General features: G+C 36.6%; 2 protein-coding genes across 2 annotated transcripts; both read left to right on the forward strand.

Annotated features, from left to right (window-relative positions):
• The first annotated feature begins 6,718 nt into the window (after nucleotides 1-6,718).
• Nucleotides 6,719-7,943, forward strand: LOC311282503 (uncharacterized protein). The gene is made up of 4 exons (XM_084396305.1): nucleotides 6,719-6,823; nucleotides 7,135-7,239; nucleotides 7,473-7,604; nucleotides 7,833-7,943. The coding sequence occupies exons 1-4, from the start codon at nucleotides 6,738-6,740 to the stop codon at nucleotides 7,903-7,905; spliced, it is 396 nt and encodes a 131-aa protein (XP_084252431.1). The 5' UTR covers nucleotides 6,719-6,737; the 3' UTR covers nucleotides 7,906-7,943.
• Nucleotides 7,944-9,295: 1,352 nt separating this feature from the next.
• On the forward strand, nucleotides 9,296-21,143 carry cdhr5b (cadherin-related family member 5b). The gene is made up of 15 exons (XM_084396366.1): nucleotides 9,296-9,454; nucleotides 10,757-10,935; nucleotides 11,190-11,246; nucleotides 11,348-11,437; nucleotides 11,585-11,674; nucleotides 11,928-12,029; nucleotides 12,108-12,290; nucleotides 12,440-12,530; nucleotides 12,625-12,722; nucleotides 13,055-13,261; nucleotides 14,804-14,917; nucleotides 15,008-15,074; nucleotides 15,365-15,502; nucleotides 17,326-17,501; nucleotides 20,092-21,143. Exons 1-15 carry the CDS (start codon nucleotides 9,373-9,375, stop codon nucleotides 20,554-20,556), a joined length of 2,139 nt encoding a protein of 712 aa, XP_084252492.1. The 5' UTR covers nucleotides 9,296-9,372; the 3' UTR covers nucleotides 20,557-21,143.
• Nucleotides 21,144-21,718: the final 575 nt, after the last annotated feature.

Raw genomic sequence — 21,718 nt, forward strand, 5'->3', positions numbered from 1 at the left:
ATAAAAAAATGTGACAATGTATCCATTGGTTGTGTCTTTTGTGTCTTTGGGGGGGGGGGGGGGGGGGGGGGCACATAACTTACCAGTTTTGGAATTGTTTTTGAATTTATTGCACCAGTGTGTAAGACTATGTTGTAGTGTGTGTGTTTGTGAGGGCTTGTGTGTGATGTCTGAAGGCAAAGTTTGTTTTTTCAGCAAGAGTGAATGGTTTTGAGTGTAGAGCTTCATTTTGACCTGAAAATAGGATGTTTGGGGAATTGGGTGAGACGTTATGGATTTGTGTTTACTGTTTTGAGAATACGAGGCGTAGTTTCAAGAAATATGTAAAATGAAATGAAATATGCAATCGAGAAAAACGATATGTATATATATGACTTCACAGCGCCTGCTACTGGTGAACTTAAGATACTACATGTGGAAATTGGGCTTATTGTTTTCAAAAATCGACTCGACTTTTATGTTCATTTTTTGTGTGTATTGTGAACACGATAGATATACAAATGAACAAGCATGAACACTGCTAGTGCTAAAGAGCACTAAGAGAGTGATGAGATAGTTAGTAGATTGTGTTCACTGAATCGCTGGCTGTCTGAGTGGTGTCCGTGTAATAATATAGAATTCATAGACAATTGGAAAAGTTTTTGGGGCAAACCTGACCTGTTGAAAAGAGATGGTATTCATCCCTCCTGGGATGGTGCTGCTCTTCTATCTAGTAATATGGCTCATAGTCTTAGAGCTCAAACATGACAAATTGGGCACCAGGTCAGGAAGCAGACAGACTGGCTAAACCAACCGTCTGCTAGCGGCCTCGCGTCACCCAGGTCAGATAAATCCTATCACATAGAGCCTCTTTCACCTAGCTATCATCATATAGAGACTGTGTCTGTTCCCCGATTTTGGAAATCCAAAAAATGTTTAAACCCATCTAAGGTTAAAAATTTAATTGATGTTCAACAAATAAAAAACAGCTATAATACAGATGAGCAAATGCTAAAGCTTGGGTTGCTGAATATTCGATCGCTTACTTCAAAAGCACTCATTGTTAATGATATGATTTCAGATAATAACCTAGATGTGCTGTGTTTGACAGAAACCTGGCTAAAACCAAGCGATTACATTACTTTAAATGAGTCCACCCCGCAAGATTACTGTTATAAACATGAACCTCGTCTTAAACGCAAAGGGGGTGGTGTTGCTGTAATTTATAGTAATATTTTCAAAACCACTAAGAAATCAAGTTTCGAATATAATTCTTTTGAAGTGTTAGTGCTTAATGTAAAAATATATAGTACAAATGATAAATCACGTTTGAGATTTGTGCTGGCTACTGTATACAGGCCACCAGGGCACCATACAGACTTTATCAAAGAATTTGCGGACTTTCTATCAGAGTTAGTATTGGCTGCAGATAAAGTACTAATTGTTGGTGATTTTAATATACACATCGATAATGAAAAAGATGCATTGGGTTTGGCATTTAAAGACATTGTAAACTCAATTGGAGTTAGACAACACGTGTCAGGACCTACTCATCGTCGTAATCATACTCTAGATCTAATATTATCACATGGAATAGATGTTGATGCCGTTGAAATTCTGCAGCAGAGCGATGACATCTCAGATCATTATCTAGTCTCGTGTAAATTACATTTAGCCAAGGCTGCAAAGCCGACTCCGTGTTACAAATATGTTAGACCTATCACTTCTGCTACTAAAGATTGCTTTATTAATAATCTTCCTGATCAGTTTCATCATCTCAGCATCCCGGATAGCTTAGAAAAACTTGATATTGCAACAGAAACTTTTAACTCTCTCTTTTCCAGCACTTTAGACACAGTTGCTCCTTTGCGCTTAAAGAAGATTAAAGAAAATAATCCAACGCCGTGGTACAACGAGCACACTCAGGCACTTAAGAGAGCAGCCAGAAAAATGGAGCGCAACTGGAAGAAAACAAAATTAGAGGTATTTCGCATTTCATGGAAGGAGAGCTCGATTGCTTACAGAGAGGCTTTAAAAGCTGCTAGATCTGCTTATTTTTCAAACCTATTAGAAGAAAATAAACATAATCCTAGGTATTTATTTGAAACAGTGGCTAAACTAACGAAAAAGAAAGCTTCAAACACAGAAGGTTCCAAGCAGCACAGCAGTAATGACTTTATGAACTTCTTCACTTATAAGATTGATAATATCAGGGATAAAATTATAACTATGCAACCGTCTACTACAGTATCGCATCAGGCAGTGCATTGTAGTCTCCCTGAGGAAAAAATTTGATTCATTCATTGCTATAGGAGAGGAAGAATTTACTAAACTCGTTAAATCATCTAAATCTACAACATGTATGTTAGACCCTATACCGACTAAGCTACTGAAAGAGATGCTTCCAGAGGTCATAGATCCTCTTCTTAATATCATTAATTCCTCTTTGTCTCTAGGATACGTACCAAAAAACTTTAAGCTGGCTATGATTAAACCGCTTGTTAAAAAAATGCAACTTGATCCTTCAGAATTAGTCAATTACAGGCCGATCTCGAATCTACCTTTTCTGTCAAAGATACTAGAAAAGGCAGTATCTTCACAACTATGTTCCTTTCTAGAAAGAAATGATCTCTGCGAGGATTTTCAGTCTGGATTTAGACCGTACCATAGTACTGAGACTGCTCTCGTTAGAGTAACAAATGATTTGCTCTTATCATCCGATCGTGGTTGTGTCTCTCTATTAGTGTTACTCGATCTTAGTGCTGCGTTTGACACCATTGACCACAACATTCTTTTAAATAGACTAGAAAACTATGTTGGCATTAGTGGAATTGCACTAGCATGGTTTAAATCATACTTATCTGACCGTTATCAGTTTGTAGCAGTAAATGAAGAGATGTCTTATCAATCACAAGTTCAGTATGGCGTACCACAGGGCTCAGTACTAGGACCGCTGCTGTTCACTCTGTACATGCTGCCATTTGGAGATATCATTAGGAAGCATGGAATTAGCTTCCACTGTTATGCCGACGATACTCAGCTCTATATTTCTTCAAAACCTAACGAAACTTACCAATTCACTAAATTAACAGAATGCATAGCTGATATAAAAAATTGGATGACTCGTAATTTCCTACTTCTAAATTCTGAAAAAACAGAGATTCTAATTATTGGACAAAAAACTTCCTCACGTAATAACCTAGAATACTGTCTAACACTTGATGGCTGCTCTGTTAAGTCTTCGTCGTCGGTTAGGAACCTGGGTGTGCTCTTTGATACCAATCTTTCATTTGAAAGTCACGTGTCTAGTATCTGTAAAACCGCATTTTTCCATCTTAAAAATATATCTAAATTACGTCATATGCTCTCATTGACAAATGCGGAACAATTAGTCCATGCGTTCATGACCTCAAGGCTAGATTATTGTAATGCTCTACTGGGTGGTTGCCCTGCACGCTTAATAAACAAACTACAGCTAGTTCAAAACGCAGCAGCTCGAGTTCTTACCAGAACCAGGAAGTATGACCATATTAGCCCGGTTCTGTCAAAACTGCACTGGCTCCCTATTAAAGGGATACTCCACTTTTTTCGGAAATAAGCTCATTTTACATCTCCCCCAGAGTTAAACAGTTGAGTTTTACCGTTTTAGAATCCATTCAGCCGAACTCCGGGTCTGACGGTACCACTTTTAGCATAGCTTAGCACAGATCATTGATTCTGATGAGTCCAGTAGCATTTCTTTCAAAATGACCAAAGAGTTTCAATATTTTTCCTATTTAAAACTTGACTCTTCTGTAGTTAAACCGTGTACTAAGATCGACGGAAAATGAAAAGTTGCGATTTTCTAAGCCTATATGGCTAGGAACTACTCTCATTCCAGCGTAATAATCAAGGAACTGTGCGGCTGTACCATGAGTCCAGCAGGCGTAATGATATGACGCAGCGCCTGAAAATAGTCCCCAGCTCGGTAACTTCTTCCAACGTGACCGGGACTAAGTTTGTCTAACCTATTAGACCTATTTTCAGGCGCTGCGTCATATCATTACGCCTGCTGCACTCATGGTACAGCCGCACAGTTCCTTGATTATTACGCCGGAATGAGAGTAGTTCCTAGTCATATAGGCTTAGAAAATCGCAACTTTTCATTTTCCGTCGATCTTAGTACACGGTTTAACTACAGAAGAGTCAAGTTTTAAATAGGAAAAATATTGAAACTCTTTGGTCATTTTGAAAGAAATGCTACTGGACTCATCAGAATCAATGATCTGTGCTAAGCTATGCTAAAAGTGGTACCATCAGACCCAGAGTTCGGCTGAATGGATTCTAAAACGGTAAAACTCAACTGTTTAACTCTGGGGGAGATGTAAAATGAGCTTATTTCCGAAAAAAGTGGAGTATCCCTTTAAACATCGCATCAATTTTAAAATATTGCTGATTACTTACAAAGCACTAAATGGTTTAGCTCCGCAGTACTTGAGCGAGCTCTTAACGCATTATACTCCTTCACGTCTATTGCGATCTCAAAATTCCGGCCAGTTGATAATACCTAGAATATCTAAATCGACTGCTGGCGGTAGATCCTTTTCCTATTTAGCACCAAAACTTTGGAACAGTCTTCCTACCATTGTCCGGGAAGCAGACACACTCTGTCAGTTCAAATCTAGATTAAAGACACATCTCTTTGACATAGCGTTCACATAATACATTATAGACTTCTATAATTCAATGTTAGGCTGCATAGATTAGGTCAGCTGGAACCGGGAACACTTCCCATAAATCCTGATGTACTTGTTACATCATGAGAAGAATGGCATCTACGCTAATTTTAGTGTCTTTGTTTATCCCAAGGTTTTCCCGCAGCCTGCCGGATCCAGGCCGTTTCCAGATCTGATGAAGGACCTTCGCCTGGACCCGGTGTCAACGCAGTGCTGAAGTGCCAACTAGTCTCTCCCTATGGAGGATCCCTTTCCCACTCTACAGATAACGCGTCGTCGGGAAAACTCAATTTGCGTATCTACCCCGAATTGATAAAATAAAATAAAATTCTGAATCAAAACTATAAGGAAACACCAGTAATTTGTTTAGGTTTGGTTTGTAGGGAATTCCAAACCTGCACACATATATTCAAACGCACATAACTATAGAACCCGGTCTTAATGCGCATCTGAACGCCATCAGCGTTTCTCACAGGTTCGCGTTTAAAGTCTGTGTAGAGAGAATGGTGTCGTCTTGGCGGCCCCTAATTTAAAAACAAATGATCGTTGCGACGGAAGCGAATCAATCAAAACTAACTTTAGCCGGAAAATAACTTTATTAAAGAACCGCTATAAAGCCAAAACAATCTTACGTTAAATTATACATTTATCTCTGTAAAGCTGCTTTGAGACAATCTACATTGTTAAAAGCGCTATATAAATGAAAATGACTTGACTTGACTTGACTAAAGAGGAAAACAAAGATTTTCAGTGGGAAATTACTTAGGCTACCAGTTAGTCGGTTTCTCACAAAAAAAAACTATAAAACGACTTCAGAAAACTTTGAATACTGCAACAGTTAGACTATATGGATCACTTTTTATTACACTTAAACCACAACACTACATGACAGTGCCACTTTCATTGCATGGAAACCATCAGCTTTGCTAAGCTTACTTCATCATCCTTTTGTTTTCCACAGACTAAATAACGTCACATGTTTTGAACAATATAAGACTGAGTAGATTATGCCAGAACTTCATTTTTTTGGGTGAACTTTACCTAGTTGTACACTAACTTTTCTTATTTGAAGAAGATGTTTGTTGCTGTTCTGAGTAGCCTATTATTTTTAACGTGTTGCATTGTGGTTGCTACGTCTCTCATATTCTGGTCTCTATATGACTTAAGGTCCAGTTTTAACATCCGCCAGACGAAAATTATACTGACTTCGAGTAAAAGCAGACCTCTTGATTTAAAGTATATTTGTAGCACAAATGGTTGGACTGGTTTTGTGCTAGTGTGTAATATGAGATTGTTTAAATCCTTAATAAGTGTGAGCAAAAGCGATGTTTGTCGACTCGTGTGTGTGTGTTAGAAATGTGTCTGGCTGATTCTTAGTTACTGAAAAGTCCATTGGAACCATAATCATGATATTTACTGTGATTCATTCACTAATGCTTGTGTTTGTATGACCACCCACAATCTCCTTTCTCTTTAACACACAGTCTTTCCTTCCTCATTGATTTTATTAGCAATCGCAACAATATCAAACAAGTGAGTAAACCAATTCCTTTGCCTCATCAACCGGTTTACCACCAATTTAGGAAGTCAACACTGTTAATCATATTTATTTTTTTAGCATGAGTGCACACGTGTCACATCAAGTGTAGGCAACCTTGGCAAATAGCTAATGAAAAAGCAAATAGTAATGCCAATAAAACTCACTTGGCATCAGATTTTATGAGTGGTGACGTTTCATGATCAATGAATTTGGGGGTACAAAAAGGATGGGAATAAAAAAAAACAGACAAGAAACGTTGGACGACTGCTAGACCGCCACCAGAGCTTCAAACCGAGGGTGAGTCAAGTTTCTGACTGAACTTTATTCTTTATTTTATTTTAAAAGGGACAGTGCATATTAATTAATATGAGCACTCATGTCCATCATGTGCCAGATTTAGCCATACAGACTCATTTTCATCTTTAGCCCCTGTTTGATTGGTAGGAAAACTGGTTTATCTTTCACCCTAAAAGTCCTCATTTTTGTCTTTTTCAGGTGTGGAAATGTCTCTTCTCACAAGTCTGACGCAGGTGTCCATCCTTGCGATATTTCTCTTTCAGTGCGCGAGCAGCCTTCCAGTTCTGGGCAGGTCAGGTTACGTTCAACTTCAAAAGATCTTTTGTGTTTGTGGAATAAAAATGAAAGCCAGGTTCATAAATGTATTTTTTAGACCTGTCAACTCTTGTTAGATTTGTATCTCTTTGTCCTTGGTTGGTCTTCTTCGCCCCACTCTCTCCAATTCTGTCTGGAGGTGATAAGATTTCTAATTTTCTTGCCTTATGTTTTTTTCTTTCTCTTTTCTGAAACACACATACCAAATAAGCTTGTGTGCGTTGATAAAGCTGCTGGAGATTCAGTTGATGTATCGACTCATTACTGTTTTGGCTTTTATCATCGCAGGTATCTCGGAGAAGAGGACAGCATCTCAAGCACAGACATCTTTTCTCCCAGAAAGGTGTTGTTTCCCAGGGATGATGCAGATATGTTTGTTGCACTCCAAGGCGGGTGGGTGTCATAAAATTTGATTGTTAATAAATAAGTTAATTTTGTGGACTTGTCATGTGTAGTTAAGTGCGGGCCGCCCTCTAGTGGAGTTCTTCTCAGACAGCCTCTTTTGAAATGGAGTATCAATTGATAAACACATTTTAAATGAAAAACTAGAGGCTTTTTCTGGAAGAAACTGATGTACTTGAGTCATTTGTCAACGCTTTGACATTGAATCTGGCCTGTATTTCCAGGAGATCTGGGCTTCAGACGAGGCAGTTGGGCGACATTGAGTTCACTAACAGATATGCTGAACTCTTAAAATCTAAAGCTAAAATCACATCCATCTGCGCCTTCTTGAAACGTATGCAGAGCAACAAGAAAAGGTAAATATGTAGTTTTCTCTTAACATTTAACAAACTCAGTTATTGTTATGTGCATTTTTCTATATATTTATGCACTTCACACATTCAATACATATTATACCCATCTATTTATCTATATTTTTCTTTTAACATTAAGCTATGAATGCACTCAAATGAAATATTCTAGCATAAATATCTTTTCAAGCTTGAACGTATAGTGTTCATGATGCATGCTCTCTGTCTTTGCAGCGGTGTCGGTGGAGATTCAGACAGATTGATTCTCCTGATGAGACAGTATTCATGTCCAAACGTGTACCAGTGAAGACTGTGGCTTCCTGTCCAAAGAAACCTGAAGACAACAACAACTTCACCATGTCTGAATCAGTGTGAAAACGTTTGAAACAAACTGTTTGTATATATTTGAATAAATAACTTTTTTCCCCTCCAAATGTGTCACAAAAACTATTGAAATGTAGTTATTATAAAACCCAATGACTTTTAAGATTGCAAATTAAACTCTGGATTTGAGAACCGCTTCATGTCTTGTTTATTAAACCACACCTTTAGCTCTTCAGAGGCACATGTTGGTTTATGAATTTAACACTAGACAATAACTTAATGACCCTTCATAAGAGCTTCATATAAAGCTTTCCCATCACTAATGTGACTCAAAAGATCATAATTTAATATAGGCCTACCATTAAACACAGGCTGGAGATTGCATGAGGTGTGGTGATTTCGTAGTAAAAGAAAAAAGCATTAAAATAAATCTTATATAAGAAGCTCATGAATATGGTAGCCTATGCTATGCTATCAGTATCATGGTATCACCTGAGACCATCACAATTATTGCAAGCAAATTGTGAGGGAAAACCAAACTTTCAAAGCATTGGGTTTAATTACCCTCAAACTTTTCTTAGTGTTTATGGTTTATACGCAAAGAGTCGCGATGATGTTCGTTATGCGACTGTGTGGTGGTTATGTGTTTTTGAAAGAAGAAATATAAGAATGTCAAGCAAATAATTTCTCTTCCTTATCGTGTCTGTCGTGCGCAATTATACAACAAGATAGCCTACTTAAGTATTACAGTAAATGTGAGAGTGAGATTGCTTCAATCAGTTACTTGCTTGAAGATTACCGGTAAGTGAAACATGCCCTCGCCCACTGATGATAGCGTTAGCATCACGCTGTTTGCTAGCTTATAGTTTAATCGCTCATGCGCACTTGAAGTTGTTTACTAGTGCGGATTGATCAACATCTCTCTGTTGACAACGTTTCCAATTATAAATGGCACTTTTTCATTGAGGAATAGTAGTTCCTGAATAATATGGAAGCTACATTAGAGTTAAAAAAAACATCTTCAACATTCATATTTATCGCCAAAAATGTCCAATTAAACAACTCTTCATTTTTTTTAATTTTTTTTTTTACAATAGATGTGATAACTTCACATTTGAAATTGTATAACATTTTGGAAACAGCGATGATGGTAACCATCAGCACACAACTAAAAAATATTATTTTGTAAATATCCTCGTGGTCAAGGTTTATGAAGTACATGCATATAAAGCAGCTGTATGTATTTCTATGAGGCAAAAGTCCACCTGTGCTCATCTTTATAACCAATAAAACTGCATGAGATAAGCGTCCGTCTCAAAGGTTAAGATTGAAGTCTATTTTCATACATTAGCTATCTATCGCTCACTAATGCCTGATGGGAATTTGATTCAGTCAGAACAAAGGGAGTAGTCTGCGATGTTCCTCTATTGATCCATCATCTAACAAAAAAATGGATTTGAGGCCTAAAGAATCTTCTGCTCTTTTCTTTCTCCTGGTTATTTTCACACTCGGCAAGTTTAGTGAAGCGCAAAGTAAGTGATGAACATTTTTAACTGAAAAATATGGCATAATCAGATCTTTTGTATAGGATAAAACAGTTAAAAATATAAAAATCCACAGGGATTTGAGAGATGACACGTTACACTGCGGGAAAACATGTAGCCTAGGCTTAAGATCAGATATGAAGATATATATTTCCAAAACAGGAATGAAGACCAATCTTTTTTTGAAAATCTTGTTAATCTTGAAAATGTTAGGCTAATATTTCAAGTTGTAAGAATTAGTTTAAAGCTGTACTAGTTATGGTTAATTGAACATCAAGGCAATTTTGTTTTTTAAGAACAAGAAATTTGTCAATTTTATAACACTGACACTGTACAATCATACTGACTGAGAGTTATCAACTTCTAGCATCAGTCATAAATCTCTGACACATTTTAATAACAGTAATGATGTTTTTTATGCATATGTTTTTACTATGGATACATTTAAAAATGCTTTGCAAATTCTTAAACTAAAATTGTGGTCTTAATCCAAAACGTTACATAATAGTCTATACTCTTATTATACATAGACAAAAAAACACATTCCAGTATTTTCTGCTTAATCATATTTTTAATTCAAATGACTTTTTCCAACTAATTCAATGATTTTGAAATATGTGAATTTTATTAGGCCTGCTAGTTTGAAGTTATCACGAAGCTAACTAAATGTAGCAATTATTTTGTTTCATACTTTCTAATATTTTTACTTTTTGCAGTGCCAACCAAGACCACCCTAGTGAAAAAATCCTATACCAAAATGTATTTAAAACACATTTATTACAAATCCAATAACATATTTACTGACATCGCTTGACTTACCAATATAAATATTATAATTAAACTTTATTTGGATTATTTATTGCACAATGCACATTTCTTAATATTAAGCCTAAAATGTGTTTTAAATATCACCATTAGTAAGGATAGTATGATTTTTGTATAATATTAGTCTTCAAATGCAAGATATTTAAAGTGAACCTAAAGTATACTAGTTCCGTTTTAGCACAATCAAATATACCAAGTATCAAGTATATCTTAAGTTGGACCTCAGCACTATTTCTGGATAACTAAAGTGCATTAAGTACAAAATTACTTTGCAGACTACAGTATAAGTATACCAATTTAGTATACCAAAAGTACAATTGCAGGTTATTAATATTAAGTACATATATATGTATTTGTAGTATACGTAACAAAGTAAATGTATTTCAAAACATGTTGGTTTATTTATTTTTCTGTAGGGTATTCATGACTATTAATTCTGAATTTCCTTTTCTCTGAATGGTACAGACCTTTGCTCAGCAAATTTGGCATATGCTATCAAGGAAAACAACGCTATCAAAGACATAGTTGCAACAATCACCCCTAACACTGACGGTGTGACGGCCACAATCACTAGTCAAGTTCCAGTGGGTCTCTTCAGCCTTGACGGATTCAATCTCCTTGCTGAGACTGTGCTGGACTTTGAGGTTAATATGGAGAGTCTGTTGTTGTGTTCAACCATTACACTAAATTTATCATTTAAAAATGCTTGTGTCCAGGGGGTGTAAAGTACAAAAGTACGTACTACTTAAATCACCTTTTATACCTTTTTAACAGCCAGTGAAATACTTTTCATTGAAAAATGAATTAAGGAATGTCTTCGCACTAAGTCTTCGATCTAAACTGGTGTGTTTTGGTTGTCTCAAATTAACAGACCTTTTATATTATGTGATTTTCATAGACATTCGAGAATCCTTATGAGGTGAATGTTGAGTGTACAAAAGATGGTTCTACTTCTGTAAGTAATGGTTTTTTTTTTTTTATTAACCTAGAAAATTCCTTCTTTCAAATGTTTGCTCTTGAAGTAAACCCCTGCATGTACAAATCTGTATCTTGTAGACTAGACTGACTCTGAGAATAATCGTCGAGGATGTGAATGATAATGCACCAGTGTTTGAAAAGAGTCAGTACTCACTAAACGTCAATGAGGTACAATGTCAAGATCCTGTTATACATTCTTTCCTGATGAACTTTTAATGCTGCCTTTGTTGTACAATTTACTTTAATCCTGTTTGTTTATCTGCTTTTATCTCATAACCATTTTCAAAATCTGAAAGCTTTTAATGATTGTTGTAGTTAACAAAAGTGGATACCAGTGTTGGCCTAATCACAGCAACCGATCCTGATAAAGGGGATACACTTTACTACCGTCTGGAGTCTCCTGAGGTACGCAACAAAAATCCCAAAGAATGTGTATAGAGTTTGTATAAATTGTATTTCATGTTGCAGTCCTGTTGGGAACTACTGTATGTGTTCTGAAATATCTACATTTTAAAATTCTCTAAGAAAATTCCCCTTTAATGTTGGTTCCAAATTATTATTATTATTGATATTCCACTAGGAATCCTTTTCATGGTCAAATCTGTCTAGTCAAAAGCGAGCAGTTCTCTCTGAAACGAGGCCTTTGTTTTTCTCTCAGGATGAATTCGGCCTCCAGACTGATTTCAATCCCAACATTCTGGTGAAAAAACTTCTGGATTACGACAAAGTTAAAAAAATCACAATGACGCTATATGCACAGGTGAGTTGGTTTGACCTAGGTTTAATTTCCAAAGATGCTTGTTTTTGTACAAACATCTTTCATTTGATGATATTTCAGGACACGCAGATTGGATCTTCAGCCGCAGTCTCCCACACCGCCTCAACCACCATTGAGGTCAATATCCTAGACATCGACAATCGTCCACCGTGGTTCCAGCCCTGTACAGAAATAGAGATTGCCACGAGCAAAGCGTGCATGAGCTCTGGTTATGAAGGGACGGTCAACTTAAATGAGCAAGAGGTGGGTATCGGTGCGTTTCTCAAGGCCAATTCAAACTGCCCCAACAAACACCAAAACTTCACACATTGGAAACTTTATACAAAAAAGTCAATATTCTGTTCTTGAGTTCCAGCGTCAGATGAGCATATGAATGTTTTTGTACACCACAGACGGGTCCTTTGTCCTTGAAGCCAGGTCCGGTCATGGCCATCGATGGAGACAATGGCAGGAACGAAGCCATTAGTTACACATTTCTTGAAAGTGAGTTTAAAGTCCTCATGAGTTGAAATAAAGAATTTATGTCCCACGACAGGAAGAGTCGACAGGTTTTAATTAATGAATTTTACGTGTTCAGAAATTGACGATCCTACGTTTCAAATCAACACTGACACCGGGAGCATCACAATGCTGAAACCAGTTGGGGAGGCAGGATCGATTGTTCTTACAGTCATGGTGAGATAAAACAAAAAAAATGGTGTTTTGAATGTCACATGCAATCTAGAACTTAATTCAGGAACCACGGTATATCTTCTGTACACTCGGTTCTTTATCGGCATTAATGGCTCCTTGAAGAACCTTTTCCATAATGGAAAAAGCTTCTTTAGATTATTAAAATGTTCTTCACACTAAGAGAGAACAAAAAAAAGGTTCAATGTTCACTGAAATGTTCTTTGGGGAACCAAAATGGTTCTTCTATGGAATCACTGGGAAAGAAAAACACCTTTGGAACCCTAATTTTTAAGATTGCAGTTGCTTCCCAAACCAAATTTCCCTGGTTTCCTTAGGCATATCAGAGGGAGAACCCTGATCAGTTTGCCACCACCACAGTCATCCTGAAGGTGGTGATAACCAGCAATCACCCTCCGAAATTTGTGAACCCAAGTTACGAAGGCTTTATCTCAGAGGACGCAGGTGTGGACAGCCTCGTGCTGGAGAGCAAAACGTCCAACAGACCCCTCCGAGTCCAGGCTACCGATGAAGACTTTTCTAATGTAAGAACTCAAACCGCATTCTGATCTGTGCATGTGATTGGGAAGTTAGTCTCTAGATTATAGAGATTATAGAAAACAAATAGAGCATCAAAACATGAGAATAATGAATTTTTGTAAATCATTGGAAAATCATTCATACATTGGTATTTATGAAACCATTCTTACGAAAATTCTTGGTTTGCATTGAATTTAAAGGGATAGTTCCCTTTGAAATTAATTTTTGATATGTTTTAGCTTACCTCAAGGGCATTCAAGATGTAGGTGTCTTTGTTTCCGCAGTAGTTTCAATTTTGATATTTTTAGGTCAAACCGTTCTTGTCTGTCAGTCATATAATGCAGGTCGATGGACACAAGCACAGAGTCCAAATTAAAACAATTCCCCACGTCCAAATGAAACAATTCCCCATCATAAGTACACATTGATGGCCTAAGACACGAAACGAGCGGTTTGTGTGAGAAAACGAACAGTATTTATATCGTTGTTATCTCTTGAAAACAGCACACGTCCAAATGTTCTGACGGCGCGGGCGGGTATAGATATATAAATAGATGTCGCCTTGGCTACTGCAGTTCATTGGAACGAAACCGTAGCCAAGCGACATCTAGTGTATATATCTATACCCGCCCGCTGGCGGGTATAGATGTATACACTAGATGTCGCCTTCGCTACTGCAGTTCATTGGAACGAAACCGTAGCCAAGGCGACATCTATGTATATATCTATACCCGCCCGCGCCGTCAGATCATTTGGACGTGTGCTGTTTTCAAGAGATAACAACGATATAAATACTGTTCGTTTTCTCACACAAACCGCTCGTTTCGTGTCTTAGGCCATCAATGTGTACTTATGATGGGGAATTGTTTCATTTGGACGTGGGGAATTGTTTTAATTTGGACTCTGTGCTTGTGTTTTGAGACAGTGACCATCGACCTGCATTATATGACTGACAGACAAGAACGGTTTGACCTAAAAATATCAAAATTGAAACTACTGCGGAAACAAAGACACCTACATCTTGAATGCCCTTGAGGTAAGCTAAAACATATCAAAAATTAATTTCAAAGTGAACTATCCCTTTAATACAAAAATTGTTGCATTGAACTCAATTGTTTGTGATACTGTCGCATTTAATTGAATCATTGTCATGTTGAATTTAATTGTTTGTAAAAAGAAATCACTGTTCTTACATACTGTTCAGTTCTTAATAGTTCCTAAAACAATTCCAACATAAATTGTTGCACTGACTATTGCATTGTTTGCAAAACTGTCTCATCACTGTTGCATTAATTTAAATGTTTGTAAAACAATTCTTACATAAATTCTTGGATTGAAATGAATGGCTCATAAAACCATTCTCAGTCGCATTGAATTGAATGATTCGTAAAACCACTCTTGACTAAATTGTTGCGTTCAATTCGATGTTACAATTTACATAAGAATGGTTTTCGACTGATTTACACACGTTTTCTGCTCAGGTTTTATAAATGATGCCCAGTGTCGTCATATTTCTGGTGTAAACAGCTGGATCTCTGTCTTTATAGGGCTATAATCCTGACCTCAAATTTGAGGTTGTAGACGGTACTGAATTTTCAATTACACCAGAGGGTTTCATACTCATGGCGAAGACGGTTTCCCCTGGCACTGTGAATTTACAAGTAAGAACTTAATATTTCATACAATTGACATTTGCTAATCATTTGTGTGAGATTTGGAATATTTATGACTATGATTCCATTGTGACTCAGATGAGGGTGTTTGACACAAACAATGATGAATCCAGCACCGCATCTCTTATGGTGGAGGTCACGCCAGGTAAGACCAGTGTGTTATCAAGTCAACACCTCATTATAACGGATAACTGACAGTGGCTAGCAGGGTGTGGGCTAATCATGGTGTTTCTTGGAGGTCCTGGCTTTCAGCAAACAGTTTTGTTGAAGCATGTGTGGATATCTCTTTCTAGAGTTCAGTTCAATCCACCGAAGAGAAACATCAATATATAGTTTAATGCGATTGATTTGGTCCATACATTGAATTTCAAAGATTCACCTGAATCAGTCAACAGCAAACCTGTTGACTATATAGTGACGCCCTTTTTTCAACAGGGGTTCCCACTACCACACCGGTCACTACTATCATGACTTCGTCCATCATAACAACAGATCAGACCACTAACACACAGCTAACAGCCACCACCTCCACCTCTCACCCTGGTACCGAAACAACTTTGCCCCACAGCACAGGTACACTTATGCTAATCTAACTAGCCTTGCTAAATCTTCTATGGCCAGTTGCATAAACTTAAAGAGAGTTCACTCCATGTCTGACTTATCTTAATAACAAGCGTTCACGTCCTCTTACAACTCGTAATTGCAACTTGTAGAGTTACACTTTATTTCGATAGTCCACTTTAGACATTCTACTATATACATGTCAACTAACTTTCATTAGAGTATTAGTAGACTGTTAGATTAGGTTTAGGGTTAGTAGAATAAGTTGATATGTACTTGCAAAGTTACTTACAGTCAGTAGAAGTTCTGTTGGTGGAGCATCAAAATAAAATGTTATCAGATATTAAACAGAGTCTACTAATACTCTAATGACTGCTAGTTGACACGCAGATGCAGTTACTTAGTAGAATGTCTAAAGTGGACTGTTTCCTTTCTGAAAGCTGCGACTTGTACCACATGACTTCTCTTTACTCCTGATATTAAGATGCATTTTGGTCGATCGGATCACAAGTAGACGACGCTAAATACAGGTGTAAACAGGGTATAAAATGTTTTGAGCCTGTCCACTTTTGACCACTTTCAGAGGGAGTTTAAAACGCATTAGACCGGATTGCTTTCGTAGTGAATGTGTTCAAACAGCCACAGAAGACCGTCTTCTCTCCGTCTACTGATCTAATGCGTAACATTATGGGAAGAGCTCGAGCCAGACGGGATTTAAACTTTATCGGCTGAAGACCCAAGTTTGGTTTGAAGATGAAAAATGTACCAAGCACAATGTTCTCTCTCCATTCCTGATTTCTAACACACACTCGCAGCGTTCGGCTGGTCTTGTGTCTGTCAGAGCAGAAACTAAAGCTGATGCTCTGTGTGTTTTTCCGTCGTCTCCGGGCGTGTTCACATGTAAACAAGCTTTTTGTTTTCATTAGATTGAAAGGTCTGAAAAAAACATTTATTTACCCGCCCATAGACCCTCCCCTCGAAGAAATCAGGACAGAAGTGGTTGAAAGTGGACGAAAGAGACGGATTAAAACACCAGGTGTAAACGGGAATATGTCTCCCTCGTCTACTTGTGATCCGATCGACCAAAACGCACCTTTATAGCAGGTGTAAACAGGGCCTGAGGATGTGAACGGCTCTGAGTAGAACGTCATCTACTCAGTAGATGTAATTACGACATGGCGTGAAAGCAGCATTAGTTCGAACTAGTTTTATTTTTCAAATTCAAATTAGACCGTGGCTATTTACTTTTTTATGTGACTGACTTAAAAATCTTAAATAAGAACATTTACAATCTTAAAGAAAAAAAAAAAGTGATGACTAACTAACATTTTATCTACTGGTGCCATCATATTTCACATAATAAAACTGATTTAAAATATTCATGACTGTATCCCGGTGCAAATCACATGAAATGTTAACACTTTATTTTACAGTGTCCTTGTTACATATACTTACCGTAGTAATAACAGTAAATTATGCATAATTACATGCAATTAACCCTCAACCAAAACCTAATCCTACCCTAACCCTATAGTAAGTACATGTAGTTGCTTAATATTACTCAGTACTTAAATATATAATTACACTGTAACAATGACACCTTAAAATAAAGTGTAACCCATGAAATTTACTGAATCAAGGTTGCATGTTTTATGTTGTTGGACACTTTTGGATGCTGGCTATTAAGGGTGTGCGATAATACTTTAATCAAAACGATTGAAATTGTGAAATTCCTGCTAAATTAAGCTTAAGCAGTTTGTGTACAATTCTTGAAAACCTATTTAATGTTTACCGTAATCATGCTAAAAGCAGTGTTTCTGTGCTCATGTGCTCAGGAGGACAGCAGGGGACAGCAGGAGGGTACAGTGCCGTGGAAATGGCCGCAGTAGGGGCCAGTTTGGCTGTGCTTCTCGTTCTCTGCTTGGTTGGCATTGGAGTGATGGCGCACCGCATCAAGGGCCATAACGCAGACTGGAAGAAGCTTTCCGAGGCCAGCATCTTCCGTAGCTCAGTGAGTTTCCATTCTCTTTAATCAAAACACAAAGGCATTTTAGGAATGTTCTAGGTTACGCTTTTGTTTAGAATGATTGTTGATTAATGTAATTCCATTAATGTAAATTGTCAGATTGAATAGTAAAATCTAATGTATTGTATTGTATTGAGTTGGAACATTTGTAAAACCCATCTTACGTAAAATGTCGTACTGATTAGTTAGTTGGTAAGAGCATAAACTGTCACACTGAAACAAGCAAAACATTCATAAATATATTCTAACATTAATTTTTCTGATTGAATTGAATAGTTCATAAAAGCGTTCTACACTGTAAAACAATATATGATCAATAAGTTATGACAACATATGTTTTTATGTTGCTTTAACTTTGTTTAAAGTAAAAAAAATGTATTACAAGTCATACAAGATTCAACTCAATTTTTTTAAGTCAGTTTAATGTAATTTAAGTTAAAAATCCAAGTTGATTGTGCTTAATTTAAGGCAGCAACTTTTTTTCATGCCACATTGTTACGCGTGTCTCACAAATGAATCAAATCAGTTGTAAAACACTTTTAAACATAAACTGAAATTTTCAAATGTTCATAAAATCTCTCTTAAGAATTTAAGTAATGTTCGGTTTGAATTGTTCTTAAGACCATAGCTGTGTCTGAAACCGCTCACTCGTTCACTCATTCACTAATCCCTACATAGTGAATGGCAGTTGAGTGCACTACATCAGCAAAGAGTGAACGAAAATGAGTGAGCGAATTCGGACGCTGACATAATTATCACGCGCCAGAGAGCTCGGACAATTTGTCATAAACATTACCTACCCATCTTTAATATTTCCTTTTTTTGGCTGTATGAATTGTATGTAACAATTGTATGTATGTATTTTCACGTTTATTGCGTTATTTGATAAAAAAAAAAGATAATAAAAACACTTGCTTGTCATATTTATTTACATTTTACATTTAAATGTGAAAATAAAAGAGAACAAAACACTACACAACACATTTGTTTATTCAAATATAGATATAACGGTAGCTATATATATAAATAAATAACCAGGCGTCTGGTCTTATAAATAATTGTTTTCTATCTCGAGTGCGCTGTTGCCATGGTGACATTTTTTGTTTATTTTTCATTCGCGCTCTATCGCCTTATCGTGTTGGATTGTGGGAAATAGTGTCTCAGCAAGTGTACATCGGATGTACACTCGAATTCAGAGAGGATTGTGGGTAAAAGTAGTGAATGAATTCGGACACCACTACAAAATGGCCGACACCCTAAATAGTGCACTATATAGTGGATAGGGAGCGATTTCAGACACAGCTCATGCTTACATTTTCAGATTGAATTGCAAAAATAGTTCATAAATGTATTGATGTAAATACAAACTGAATCAAATTCTAACATAATTGGTTACATTCAATGTTCATAAAACCATTTTTGTGTAAAATTTTGGATAAATCTGAACCGTTCGTAAAGGTATTCTCACATAAACGGTCACATTCGATGTTTCTAAAACGAATTTTTACGAATTTTTTTGAATAGTTCATAAAAGTATTCTTTGTAATTTGCTACAAATCAAATCTGTTTTAAAACCCTTTTAACAAGAATTGTTATTTAAATGTTCATAAAAACGCTCTTATGTTAATTTTCGAATTTGATTGAATAGCTTATAAAAGCATTCTCGTAATTTGCGCTTACGTTAATTTTCAGATTGAAGTAAACAGTTCGTCGACGCATTCTAATCGTCACATTCCAATGTTCATAAAACCATTCTTTCGTTAATTTTCAGATAGAATTGAATAGTTCGTAGAAGCATTTTCACGTTAATTGTCAAATTAAATTAAATTGTTCACGAACCTGTCCTTACATTTTCAGATTGAATTAGTAAATAAATGTATTCTCATGTAAATTCAATCAAATTCTCATATAATTGGTCACATTCAACGTTCATAAAACTGCAATTGAAGACAATTTTTACGAGAACTATTTAGCTGGTTTAGACCAGTTTGAACCGGCTTAAATTCCAATACGAACCGCACTTTCAAATGTAAATATGTTTGTAATCTGTGACCCTGGATCACAAAACCTTATAAGTCTTATGGGTAATTTTTTTTTAGATTGAGATTTATATATTATCTGAAAGCTGAATAAATAAGCTTTCCATTGATGTATGGTTTGTTAGGATAGGACAATATTTGGTCGAGATACAACTATTGAAAATCTGGAATCTGAGGGTGCAAAAAAATCGAAACATTGAGAAAATCACCTTTAAAGTTCTCCATTTCTGTTGCCGATTGTGCTGCATTCACTCACAAAAACACATTTTTGATATATTTAAGGTAGGAAATGTACAAAATATCTTCATGGATCATGATCTTTACTTAATATCCTAATGATTTTTGGCATAAAAGATAAAATCAATCATTTTGACCCATACAATGTAGCCTATTGTTGGCTATTGCCACAAATATACACATGCGACTTGTGACTGGTTTTGTGATCAGGGTCACATTTGTTCTAGAGTCTAAATGTTAATATATTAAATGTTAATATATCTAGAGCATATTTATTCTAGTATGTTTTGTTTTCACAGCTTGGTGGGGGTTCGGGTGGTCCTAAGGAGGGAATGCAGTACAGCAATGAGAGCTTCCAGCATGATGGGGATTCTGGAAGTGTGAACTCGAAGTTAGCCGCTCACCTGGAGAGTAAACTGGAGTCCGGGCTGATACGTGAGCAACCGCAGGAGAACATGACCCGCAGCGCCGTCCCCGTTCCCCACACCAGCGGAACCAGCACTCCACCCGACACCAGCAGCCTGGCGGATTCAGAAACCGTCGACGGCGAGAAGGAAGTCAAACCAATCCTGACCAAAGAGCGGCGCAGTGAAGAGGGCTACAAAGCGGTGTGGTTTAAGACAGACATCGACCCCAACAACAAAGAGGACGTGGTCATCATTCCCAACACTGGTGAAGCGGATGGAGACCAGGAGGAAGATGACGACAGCGAGGATGAGGACAACCTCAGGACTGACATGGATTCGGAAGATGATGAAATTTGATGAAACTTTCCTTTTTCATATTCCTTCCTGTTAATAAGTCTGTAAATATATGCTTCACAAAATGAACATAATTTTCAGTATCTAGCAAAACGAAGTCAACATGAAATCAAAACAGACCCTGTTTGCTTATACACACACACACACACACACACACAATATATTTACAAACTTTTATGTTCGATGCGATTAATCGATTTGACAGCACTACATGTTCCTGTTTTTTTGTGAATGATTAATCCGTGCACATTATTCTGAAGAAAAAAAAAGTATTTCATGAATCTAATAACTTAGTCAATATCACTCGTTGTTTCATGTTGACTTAGTGCCATGTACAAAAATATAAGTTACTTTATATCTATAGTCCACTTCAGACATTCTACTAACTATTGGTAACTTTGCAACTAAATGTCAACTAACTCTCATTAGAGTATTAGTAGACTGATAGGATAAGGTTAGGGTTAGTAGAATAAGTTGACATGTACTTGCAAAGTTACTTACAGTCAGTAGAAGGTCTGTTATGGAGCATCAAAATAAAGTGTCTACTAATACTCTAGTTGACATGTAATGCAAAGTTACTTATAATTAGTAGAATGTCTAAAGAGGACTAATTGTAAATTGTTTGATTTGAGTTCTTTGTAGAAATTACTTGCAAAACATGAATATATATATATATATATATATATATATATATATATATATATATATATATATATATATATATATTAAACTCTACAATATTTACTTATAGCTAGAGTTATTTTTTACACCTCGGGCATTACCAAATGCCAAATAATGCATTTATGAATTCACTACACTGATAATCAAATCTCTGGCCTTTATGGCGAGACAGTTGCTATAACAACCTTCTGACGTAAACTGTTTATTTGTGTGTTTGTGACGTTGCAGTGGACTGCTGCCCTTTCACATAACACTGATCATAAATCATTTTACAATAAGTTAGATAAGCTTTAATGATTAACCTGAGAATGCTGTATTAGTTTGCATGCCGTTATATGATCTATACGTCAAACAAACGCACTGAAACAGATCTATACAAGTTCATCTTACAAAAAATAGCAAGTGTTACTTGTACTTATTTGGGACCATTAAGTCCCAAGTTTTCGTATTGCACTGGTTGTTTAGATCTCAGACCAATGAATCT

Source organism: Rutilus rutilus (genome assembly GCF_951802725.1).
Source record: "Rutilus rutilus genome assembly, chromosome: 23".
Lineage (NCBI taxonomy): Eukaryota > Metazoa > Chordata > Actinopteri > Cypriniformes > Leuciscidae > Rutilus > Rutilus rutilus.

Coding starts and splice junctions, on each gene's coding strand:
- cdhr5b (XM_084396366.1), top strand. CDS start 9,373: ATGGATTTGAGGCCTAAAGAATCTTCTGCTCTTTTCTTTCTCCTGGTT. Junction 10,936..11,189: donor AGACTGTGCTGGACTTTGAG/GTTAATATGGAG, acceptor TGATTTTCATAG/ACATTCGAGAATCCTTATGA. Junction 12,531..12,624: donor TAGTTACACATTTCTTGAAA/GTGAGTTTAAAG, acceptor TTACGTGTTCAG/AAATTGACGATCCTACGTTT.
- LOC311282503 (XM_084396305.1), top strand. CDS start 6,738: ATGTCTCTTCTCACAAGTCTGACGCAGGTGTCCATCCTTGCGATATTT. Junction 6,824..7,134: donor AGCCTTCCAGTTCTGGGCAG/GTCAGGTTACGT, acceptor TTATCATCGCAG/GTATCTCGGAGAAGAGGACA. Junction 7,240..7,472: donor TTTGTTGCACTCCAAGGCGG/GTGGGTGTCATA, acceptor CTGTATTTCCAG/GAGATCTGGGCTTCAGACGA.